Source organism: Bombus terrestris, chromosome 4, assembly GCF_910591885.1.
Source record: "Bombus terrestris chromosome 4, iyBomTerr1.2, whole genome shotgun sequence".
Taxonomy (NCBI): domain Eukaryota; kingdom Metazoa; phylum Arthropoda; class Insecta; order Hymenoptera; family Apidae; genus Bombus; species Bombus terrestris.
In genome coordinates this window covers 8,380,760-8,392,888 of record NC_063272.1, presented here as the reverse complement: position 1 = coordinate 8,392,888, position 12,129 = coordinate 8,380,760, and the positions used below count along the sequence as shown (strand labels likewise).

General features: G+C 40.1%; 1 protein-coding gene across 2 annotated transcripts in view; it reads right to left on the bottom strand.

The window, feature by feature from the left end:
- Positions 1-12,129, bottom strand: part of LOC100649327 (transcriptional activator cubitus interruptus) — a 146,187-nt gene that overhangs the window by 16,480 nt on the left and 117,578 nt on the right. For both annotated transcript variants that reach the window (XM_048405573.1, XM_048405574.1), the window contains exons 2-4: positions 7,197-7,465; positions 6,213-6,302; positions 1,009-1,206 (exon numbers count right to left, since the gene is read on the bottom strand). In XM_048405573.1, the coding sequence (XP_048261530.1) occupies positions 1,009-1,206; positions 6,213-6,302; positions 7,197-7,465 (557 nt within the window). The remainder of the gene's footprint in view (positions 1-1,008; positions 1,207-6,212; positions 6,303-7,196; positions 7,466-12,129) is intronic.

The following is a 12,129-nucleotide window of genomic DNA, read 5'->3' as shown; positions in this document are numbered from 1 at the left end:
CGATGAAGCGGCGCGAGCGCGTCGGCAATTACGAGCGATCAATCAACGTGGACCAACAGTGGAAATACATCGGATAAACACTCGGTGACTTACGTTTTCGGGTTCGTGTCCGGCGCGGGTGATCTCTTAATTGCGACTTTCCCCGCCTCTCGCGAATCAGCCGCTTATTTATCCCGCCATGTAAATCGGCCATAACAGTTATCCCCTCTTTCGCAACATCCATCCAGGAGAAGAGAATAATTAGGCACAGGTGTTTCACGCGAGTCCACGACACGCCAAAATTTACAACCGAGAAATGAATAATCGGCCTGTACCTGCCCGACCAATTATTCAAAAATTATTCAAAAATTGCCGCGCAATTTGAGTCGTTCACATCGGACGTCTTTAGAGTTGGTATATGTATAAATATGCATACAGGGTGTCCCCGCAGCATCGGGGAACCGCTTCAGCGATGGATTTTGCGCATGGTAACAATAAAAAAGATTCGCGCTAACATACGCCCTGTTAGACCTTGTCTTCGAGTTGTGACGAGTTTTACGTCGGAACATTTCCATCGAAAAATAGAAGAAATTAAACTAATTGAGCTAAACAGATCTCGTTATTCGACGTTGAACCTCGTATTCTAATTCTGCCCAATCCTGTCTAATCCATACACCCAGTCAACGATAAAACGACTTTAGTATTGTGTTCGTATACACGCAGGTTATTTTGAACAGATCTCGTAAAAGTATACAGATTGAATTTGTTAAAGAAAAAATTCGCTACAACTCGAAGATAAGCGTGTGTTTATACGAGCCATTTTATATTGTTTTCACGTGCCGATATGGTTCCCCGATATCAAGGGACACCCTGTGTAGCGAATACTTGTAAGAGTGTTTGAAAGGGGAGCGATTCCCTTACTGGAGTGAAGACAACGTGTAATTAATTACGTGGTAAATCTTGCTTGAGGAATAATTCAATAAGTTTGACATGTATGGTAATAATGATACTAGATAAATGATCGCTTACCAGCGGAAAGATGACCGTAGCTGCCGCTTGCGCTGCTGCTCCGAGATCCGTTCACGATGGAGGCCAAGCTGTTCGGGCTGAATCGGATCATGCTGTCGATGTCGAAACGATCCGAGTACGGGGAACTGCTCAACGCCCGCTTCCGGCTCGCTCTGATCGCGGACGCCCTTGGGCTTCCTAACCTCGACGAAGCTGACACTGAAAATGCCACGTTTTTCATGTTGATTGTCTGCTTTTCAAGTGGAGAATTAAGCGTAATCTTTAACTGATCTGGACTGTGTGTCTTTTATACCGAAACTTTCATTTAATCTTTAACCAGCATTTTTTAGTATAGGTGATTTAAAGTAGTTTGGATTTATTACATTGGATTACATTTCAGTATCATGACCATTCTGTAAAAGATATACATTATGATCGAAATTGATCGACTGTGCTTTCTCCCAAAAATATGTAAATCACGCGTTGATGACCCAAGCGAAGTTTCAGTTTTGAATTTCTCCGAAAAGAATCTTTATATTTAGAGAAAGAGATTTCATACATTCGACTGCAGGAATGGTCAGATAAAAGAATTTCTTCAGATATTCCAAAAGAGTAAAATGTATCTGCTTACATAATGTAAAACAATACGTTTGTCTACAGAAAGTCGATTCAAATTTGACGACAAATGCGATTAAATGGCACGAAGTACAACATGCAAGTTAATACGAGAAATTCTTTATTTTATGGGACACCTATGGTCAAACGGCAAAGCCAGCGAAATTCCACGCGAAAATCGTGGCAAGATATCAATGTTCGTCGCCTGACCGAGCATTAAAGTCTCCGAGTCTCGACGTTGTTCTCTAGAACGTCTCGCTTTCCTGACAACGTAAATATCTCGAGTAAAAATGCGATGTTGAAATATCGACGCGGGAAGGTATCGAGGAATCGATTTGTAACGCGGATTCAAGGAGAAGGCTGCGCGAATTTCCATGCAAACTCAGCGAGACGTTGCCGCAGAACCAGTTCAATTAAGCGCTACGAATTCTTGCGGCTCGTACTACCGGAGGAATATTCCGTGGCGTGGATTTTAAAAGTCTTGCCTTTCGGTGCGCGCGCTCGTAACCAGGTAGATATCCACAACTGGCCAGAGAAGGTGAAGGAGAAGTCGAGGAACGATGGAAAAGGAGAACGAGAAGAGCGAGCAGGAAGGCGGATTCTGCGGCCAGAACGTTTTAGCGGCGATTTGCCTGCGACCGCAGGCCAACGACGTAATATACAAACCACTTTCTTAAGCTCGTGGTGGCGGCTCGCTTGTATGGAGCATCGTTGGTTATATGGTGGCGGTTCTTCGCTTCCTCGCCTGGCTTCTTCTTTGCTTCTTCTTCTTCTCTTTTCAATACGCCGTGCCGCCACTCTTCTTCAATCGCTAATTCTGCATCTTATCATTTTCATTCGAGGTCCAGTTTTCTTTTTTTTTGTATTCTTGTCCTCTTTTATAATTCGAGACCCTCTTCGCTTTCACTCTTTCAAATTTTGTCTACATCTTTCTAATCTCGATTTTTACTCTTGTCCACAAATTTCTTTTAATTTTTGTAGCCTGACGTTCCTTTTATTTTACATATTAAGCGTTCTTTTTTCATGGTTCTTACTGAATTGTATATCATAGACTTTTCGAAAACTGCTTTAAAAATCTCGACTTTATACTCTTTCGATAAACTCTTTTCTTTCGTTCTTTCTATGCTCCTCTATTAGTTTCTTCTTTATTCGTCGCGCATTTTTTCTTTGATTCGAGGCTTGGCAAATCTATATCGCTTCAACATCTTTTCTGATTCTTCGAGATTAATTCCAACAATTTCTCCAATGTGTATCCTTGTTCTTCATCCATCGTTATATATCCCTTCACCCGCAGCTTCTTCATTTACCAAATGTTTTCCCCCAAATCGCAGCATTCTGTTTCCCTTGTCGATTTCTCTTTGCTTCTACTCTCCTGCGCTCCGACTGCCTCCGCCGGTTCCTCGAGCTTCTCTCTATCTCCTCGTGTCGCCTCGCACGAGCAACGCGATACACAAGACCGACCACGAGGAGGCTCGAAGCAGCTCTTTCTCCTCGGTTTCCACTCGGTTGATCGCTCGTTCGCGCACAACGGGTATAGAATTACTCGCGGTTGGAGCTCCTCGCCTCTCGCGAACGCGCTCTTTTATCCCCTCACCCGATTATTAATTCGAGCACTGATCAAATTTACGATGGTCAACGAGCGAACCGAACGAATGAAAAGGGTGAGGAAGAAGGAGGGAAAATGGAAGAGAAGAAGATGGAATGTCGTGCGGTTTTTCCGCATGAGCTGAAACGTTTAAGGTTCCTCGATGGTCTCGTGGCTTTATCGAGGTCGTTCGGCCTCCTTTTCTCGGTTACCTGTGCCTTGTCCTTCTTTTCAACTTGTTCTCAGTCCACCACGACGGCGAATTTCGTTTTTGCACGATTTAGCTACTGGCCACTTGTGCAGTTTTTATAATTTGTGCCTGAGGCGATGTCAACTGCGATTGCTCTCTAAAAGACTCAGTGTAGCATCTGATCTATCAAATTTTATTATATATTTTTCATTATTCATTCATAATTGAGTTCTTCTAACGCATAGGTTGATTCCTTGCACTAGACTCGCGCGTATATCAAGGTAAAATAGCGGTTAAGGTTCAATTAATTTAAGAACAATTAAAATAGTTCTCCTGGGAGCTACGAGGTGTTTAGAAGCTCCTATGAGGGCAATTAGCTTCATAGATTATTGACACCAATTTCAATCGTCGCGTTTACAAATAACGTGAACAAAGATTTTGAAATATATTTTTCCTGGCAGATGCACGCAAAAGAAAGAAGAAGAAATGAAGACTGATTCTTTCCTGTCATTATGTTTCAAGCATTTAAGTTTCTACGATTTGAACATCTAAGAAGCGAGTACTTTTTATTAGATGGTTGTCCCTAATTTCATTGACAATTTTTATGCATTTCTGTTCATCAGGAGAAAGATACGACTCATAAATATTCGCTTCGTAATTTAACCGTTACAAAGAATTTTTATATTCATTTACAATTTACAAGTCACGTAACGTTATTGAAGATAAGCCAATCGGCCGAAAGCCCACGCAAGAATATCCCCTTAACACCGACGTGATTTTTCGATGCACTTTTTCCACAGAGACAGAGGACGAACCGATCGCCTTATCTGTCTTAAAAGGGGGTTGGAGAAGCTTCGAGCTCTTTAATGAATATGCGAACGATTCTCGCCGATCCCCCTCGTCCCGAGACGAACGTCCTCGTGACCCACGACCCTCTGGACTCTACACGTTCCGTACGTTCCATCCCCTGGCCCCTCTTCACCCCTCGCGAGGCTAACATGGGATTGAGACATGTAAATTGGTGCAATCGGCCACTCCGATCGACGCGGCTCGTCCGACGCTGGCTCGGCGCACGCTACAACGCTACAGGTCGCTTCAAATCACCAAATCATAGTGACTTTTACCATCAAAGAGAAGAATTTAAAGCGACGAAAATGAAGTGGTAGATATTCGATTTGTACCTATTCGATTTGACGTAGGTTTACATTGATTTTTATTGAAATCTTCGAAGGAATTGTACAAAACTTTAGTAAGTTAAAATACATATCGTGGATGTACAATATGTCGTAGAATGAATTAGTAACTCTTGCGCGATAGAAATCGTTATATTGGATTTGTGAGAAAAAAAGGCAATGGTTTTTAACGAATAATTTAAGTCTGGTTTGATGGAACTCGATTAATGTTAGAACTGATATTTTTTAATCTGCGCTTCGATGCAAATGGTTTTAATCACGACATACTGTGACGAAACTTAGTAACGAGAAATAAGTATATTTCTATTCCAATAATAATTCATATTAATTTCGTGAAAAAGCACCAGCATGGTTCCGGTAATCCCAAAAGTTCGGACTCTGTAATCTCTCATTTTGAAAGGTTTACTACTTCTACTCTTAAACATTCGTCGTTTCTTTTCGCTATTTGACAGTATAATATCTATGCGTTTATCAATATTTCCTAGGTTTAAATTAAACTAAAATACTAAGCAACATAACGCGAGGAGAATTCCATAAACATCTTTACGCTTCGTGTCGCGATTTCTCGATATTCAAATAAATCGAATTAAGAATTTCGTCACGAACGTAACGGCGTGGCGAATTCGGTAAAAGAAGAATTCGGCAGAGGACGAAAAGGGAGAAGAGGAACAGGGGAAGAACGAAGCAGAGGAAGAAGAAATGTGAGACAACCTGTAGGGTAGGCGCTAAGGTGTTAATGAGGTCGTGTCGCTCCGAGTCGATTCAATTATGCGGCGGTGGCGACTAACGAGGCCCCGTTTACCCTTTCAGTCGTCTTTTAGCCTCTCGGCCTCTTAACCGGTCGATCTCCTACCTGCTGCTAGTGCTGCTACACCTACGGCTAGCCGCCGCGTACCGTGCATCAGGATCTTTCATTAGATTCACTTGTCGTCCTCGAACCAGTCGACGAAAAAGTTTCTCGTTTCGTTCGTCGAATCGACATGCTTCGAGATTTTTAACCCGTTCAAATCGGCCTTGGTTTTTCACTCTTTCAACTATCTCGCCTTTGTGCTACATTAAGAATTCTTCCACGATTTTTTATTCTTGGTAATTATCGTTAGTTCCATAACTAACTCCAAATTTCATTTAACTATTATGAGCTTCTTAATTATAGTATCTTTTTTATTCTAGTCACTGTCAAACCTATACCAAATTTAAATCTAACCTAATTCAAAATTAATTTAAAGCTGGTTCAAAGCCAACCCATATCATTCTTGGTTCCTTTTTAGAATTATTAGAATTTAAAATTTCTTAGGTATCAGGAATTCTATTGCAGTATTTTCTTTTCTAGCGATTGTCATTAATATCTGGTATCATCGACGGTAAAGGATCATTTTGAAACCAAATTATGCCAGATTGGCATAATAAATTTACAAAATCTTATACAAAAGCGATCGAACATTTAAGCTTGACACGTCGAGAGAAATTTTCGATCATCGGAGACTAAAAAGCGGTGTCGGGTATCAATGATCTTATTGATTTTGTCGCGTTGGATTAATTTCGTTAATCGGATACCGTGTTCCGATCTTTCATAACTTTTAAAGGCAGCTTTGACCTACTACTATATTCGCGATGTTTTATTAACATAAGATTCACAACTTACCGTCGATGGAGAAAGGAAATTCTGAAGAAGCGAGGGTGCTCGCTGGTCCTGCGGCGTGCAGAAGGTACTCGGGCCCCAAACCACCCAGTCCTTGAAAAATTATAAAGAAAAGAAAAAAAGGCGATTAGACAGTAAAAAAAAAAACAAGATTTTATTCGACTATTTTTAAATAGGAAATAATACTATCCCGTATCGCGTGTCACGTCTAACGAAATCAAAGGCCTCGATTCTCAAAGACATTCTTCCGGCGGAAATGCGGGCTCTTTACAACTTCCCTGCGTTTAATACCAGAGATGGCGCACTCTACTTCCTTAATTACGTTTATCGAGAGAAAAGAAGCAACAGTGAAAGGGGGAGATTGAAATAAGATCGATAGGACATCCGAACGTTAACTTGAAGGATTTACTATGCAAAATGAACGTCGCCTGCGGTTCAGGATAAAAATACAGACTTGAGTTGTTGGTTTTTGATATCTGTTAAATTCAATAAAAATAGATAGTCTTCATAGCGATTTTAATCAGACTTTTGTTCTAATTTACATCTCTCTTCTATTCTATTCTAATTATTTTTATATTCTACAAGCGCAGGTTCATTTTACTGTATACACTAATCAAAAAATTTATTTATTTATAAGTGGGTTTACGCACTTTTCTAAATGGCCGTTTTTAAAATTAATCTTCATCATCGTTTTCATTCGTTTGATTTTTCCGAGAAATCTCTTAGCAATATTAATCTTATAATTCTCTTCATCATTGTTATCCTACCGTATTTATCTTAATCATTCAACCTCCAATTTCTCTAGAAATTTAAAAAAATTTCCCATCTATTACCTCAACAATAGGAATAACGTTCATTGCCAGTAGGTAGGATGTTCGATGGCGAATAAATTTCAAGCATTGGATGGGGACGTGATCGAAATTAGGCGACGTCCCCGGTCGCTATCGTTCTAATTATCTCGGAACAAGTACAAGCCAAGGTAATTACCGTGTAACGAGGCGTTGGGACTGTGCGTGGAGGCCTGGAGCTGGTGGTAAAGGTGGTCCATGTAGTTGAGCCGGTAGGCGGGATGCAGGGCCGTATGCTCCGAGAGGGGGTGACTTCTGCGGAGGAAATCACCGCCGGAAGTCCCGTTGCCGGCTGCCCCGCCACCTCCGCCCCCACTGCCACCGCCACCGCCGCCACTAGCACCGCTGCTTGCTCCGCCACCGCCACCGGTGGCTGCACTGCCGATCGCCGTCGTGCTGCTGGACAATCTGAAACAATTAATCCTTCTGTCAATTTGTGTTTCAACCTTACAAGGTTTATACTTTTCTGTAGATTATAAAATGCAGATTGCTGATATAATCGAAACTGTGTGGTTCAATGGTTTTTCAAATATTTACTTTCAGGGCCTTTCTACATGATCGAACTGATAATATATTAGTATGAAATTTTACAAATTACGAGCTGCCAGTATTTATAAATTCCTATACGAACGAGCAACGAGTTTAGCAATAAAACGAATGGAATCTTGCAATGTGTTTAAGTAGCATAATCACGTAATCGGTAGAAATAACGTTAGAGAGATTTGACCCACGGCTGAATCAAACTGACCAACATCATCGAGAATAATTAACATTTGATCTCCGAACGATGAAATGTTAACCAAACGTTTGAACAAAATAAGAAGGTAGTTAATAAACGGAATTATCCATTTATTTTGTTCAATGACTTCTTAGATATTCCAAAACTTTAAATCTTCTACGGAAATTAAAGTTTAAAGCTTTAAAAGTGAAAAAGAGGGCATCGCAAATTCTAATTCTTCCAGAGAACAGCTATAAACTTTCTCGGAAACGTCCTTAAATCTACGAAATCACCGCGACGTCTGTCAAACCTCGGAGAGGTCCTCGCTTAAAGAAACAAAGAAGCCTTCTTGAAACAGAGACGTAATTCAGCCAGCAGATTAATCATCCCGAAAAGACAATGCAAAGAGAGGAAACGGTCGTTTAACGAATGAAATTACGCCACGCTCGAAGCCGCCACAAATGGCGCGTGTCTCTTCGTCAAACATTCTATTTTTGCCGACGTCGACGCTGAAGAGAACAGGTGTCTTCTAGCAAGGTCGAGCTTGTTTCTCGTCGTATTCCCGAAAGTGATTCGACGATTTTTCCTTTTTTCTCGGTGCCTTACCAGAAGACAAAGGTGTGTCTCGAGATACCCGACAACAAGAAAAAGCCATCCAAGAATCGCGAGCACGCTGTGCCACGCGCTCTGCTTTCGACCCTGGACTATGGACCGTTCGTCACGCACGGAATATCGGGAAATGACGCGTGTCTCGTGTCATCGGTGCTGTTTGTCTTTGAAAATTGTCGCCGGTCTCGCCGGCCTGTTTGCGAATTTTTCAACATTTTATTTTCATCTATTTTCCGCTGATGAATTGACTATTACAATGTATCCATGATTGTTAGTGACTAATTTGTTTACTTAACAGTTTATCTAATTACTTAGCAATGTTGTTAAATTTGATTATCTTAAAAAACTTCTTCTATCATAAGTTCTCGAGAAAATCAATCTGTTCTTTTTTGTATTTACGAAAAAGATTTGTAAATGTATTCGAAGCATTGACAAATATATTTACAAAATTCTAACAGAAAAGTCGTACGCTTGCCTTGTAAAAGATAGAAGGCAACTAGAATCTTTAACCTTCGTCTTGAATGAGAAGCCAAACGACGTTTAAAACCCATTCATCAAAATAAGAATCATGCAAAGCAATTCTTCATTAACAACTGAACCTAAATAATTCTTCATCCCCTAAAACTTCTCAAGGCGACCATTTCCAAGGAAATGTGACGCGTCGAATAACATTCGTTCGCAAAAGGAGCAAGAACACCTCGGATGGCTTTACACGACTGTCCAAAATGAAAACGCCCCTTTATGTTACTTATTCTAGTCGAGATACGAAAGACAACAAAGGGTGCAGAGAATCGTCTGATCCTCGCGGAATAGAGCGGCTCGCGTTTTGACTGACGGCCATTCGCCACGCTCGAATCATCAGGAAATGGCGCGTGTCTCGTACCTTCAAAGATGTTCTCTCAGCCGTTTAGTCGTTAGTGCCTCTTTACGAGCACCTCTCTCCTCTCGAGGATCCGAGAATTCTTCGTGGAATCGCAAAGAACGTCAGGTGGCCTGAGATCTTTATTGGAAACGCAGCGAGAGGACCTCGCGCGTCCATCGAGGCGAGAGCCTTCGTGTAACTTACTGCCAAGGTCGTGCACCCGAGGAATTTCCTTGGAATTCCATAGAGAATTTTCGATGGGACGAGGAAAGTCATTTGTAAGTTATTAAAATTGTTCTGCCAAATTATTAAACAAATTATAACCTGTAGCATTCGGGAGGCTAATATTTTATTATTCTTTCTTTCTTTCTTTTTCCATTTTTTATTCGTCGCATTGACAACACGGCCATTAGCGACGGTTTTGCTTGCGTCTAAACCTCGTTCTATATGTCTGTCGAGCTGATAAATTTCACGAGGTTTTCTATGCTCTGTTCCGAATCGAATACTTTCTTGAGTTCTTGGCATCTGTTGCGTGCTTCGGTTAGTTTTGTGCATAACATTTTACTGTTGTTCTTAACGTTAGATTCCGATATAAAAATACGGAAGAAATTTAAATATTATATAAAATTGACGTCAAAGTATTGACGAAAATATCACTGAACTTCTCATAAAAGAAACTTTGTTGTAGCGAAAACTACAAATTCCAGATTTATTTTGTCTGCAGACTTTCTAACAAATACTCGGCCAACAGCTGACAGAAATGACTACATTTATTTCCATATGGTAAAGGCAGCTATCGTGGAGACAGAAGTGAAGACATTTAAAGGATCGTAGAAGTCAGAGTAGTTCGTTAAAATCACAGATCGGTATTTCACCATCTGCTTTTAAATTAGTTTGTTTGACTGTTTCCTGCATTCCGGTACGTGTTCCACCGTAGAAATTCTTGATATTTACGTTTACCCTTCTTTCGGCCATAAATTTTTATCCCGGCAACGTATGCTTCGGAAACTAGACGCGTTCCTACTGCCCGTGTCAACAGGAACAACTTTATGGCGTGTTCATTATATCGAAAGAAAATTAGGGAACGAAGTTCTGTAGTTCAGCTAGTTTCTTGTTTCCATTCGTTACAAACTTCGTCTCAGGTATTTTTTAAAACGTCTTTCTATAGTGCCACGTTTCTATTAAAATCGTCACCTATTAATGTCAAAACTATTCTACGAATTAAATTAATTCAAATTAAAATAGTTCTTTATGCGAAAATCGAGGAGATTTCTGGAAAGAGGACTCGAAACAAAATGATAAACTGAGCATGTATAATGTTGGAAGTTTCAATCCTACCTTTCAATAGTAATTGCGTTGAAATTGTAAATTATACTGGTTCTTAAAGAACCTTCTCTTTATATTTACAAAATAACGAAAAATTACATAATTCGATTATTTGACTAAAAAATACATCACAGATCTATAAGCTTCTTTGCCAAAAAAAGGATCTTCTCGATGATTCATTAATTCAACGTCTATTCTGTGAATTAAATTAATCAAAACTAAAGTGGATTTCTATGCCAAAATTGTTTTACCTCTCGTTAATTGGATTTTCATTCTCCGCTGTGTTTCGCTCCGAGGAATGGGAAAATGGCGTCGCGTGAAAAGCAGCAGGCGCGAAGATGGAACCACGGGAAATAGAGACAGCAATTGGCGCGTGTCATAACGTTTTAACGCGTATTACGATGTTTGAGTCGGTCCCTGTCTAAATATTGGCTCCGCACTGGCGCGAGTTTGCTGAGCAAAGACAACCGGCTCAACTGTTTGACTTTACTTAAAGTCCACGGATCCCGATTACTGCCTACTCGTTACCTGCTTTACGCGACCGCCCCGTGTTAACAAGTTTGTCACACAATAAGCAACATATCGTTCCCGAAAAATGAAGAAAACCGCTGCTCCGCCATCTCGTTTCTGCACTAACGGTGTCCCAGTCTCAACATCGGTGCCCTCAGGATTCCGATACTTTTTAATGTATATATCTTTTATAAACGTGTTTGACTATTTTTCGATCTATTTTATCGACTGATTTAACAATTATTACAACTATTAACATTCATAACGTTTGAATTTTAAAACCTTAATCCCCGCAACAGCGAAAAGATATGTTTTCTTCTATACCTCAGAGTTGCATTTATGTAATTATTTTCTCCCCAAAACTGGGAACGGGGGCGTAACAAATTTGGTGACAGCTTTTTTCGAGAAAATGTCGATAATTTTCCACTTATTTCTCGAAATTCTATTATATAAGATAAAAAATTAGGTTGTCCGAAAAGTGTCTTTCTTTTACAGACACGTCTTTTACAACAACCCATTTTTATACAAACATGAAACCTAATCCGTCCAATGTTGTGATCTTTATTTTGATAGAACGAAATGAATCATACGTAATTCGTGTTGTGCGTCCATTATTTCCTGATAAAACGAAAGAAACTTTTCGGACGATCTAATACTTACATGTAGCACAGATGTCCTTTAAAACACAGTTCACGACAGAAATTCTAAATTCGTTGAAAACATTAACAAAATTCCTACAAATCTCTGATGTCTCCTTCAAACATTGATAAAGAATAAGATACACTAACGTATTTGCCCAATTCGTTAAATTAAAGCGCGACAGACTGCCACAAATTCATAGAAATCTAAAATAACGGCTCAGAGAAATGTTTCATAAATTTTCTTAGGAGTATGAATGAACGGCATAAAACAACAAGATGCTTTCATCGTCCCAGGAAACGGAGCAAATTCAGCGAAGATCTGAACGATGAATTAAAACGGGATCGTAGAGATGACGGAATCAGGGACAAAAATTAGGACGCTTTGACAGGCTGCTTAGTAGCGTGA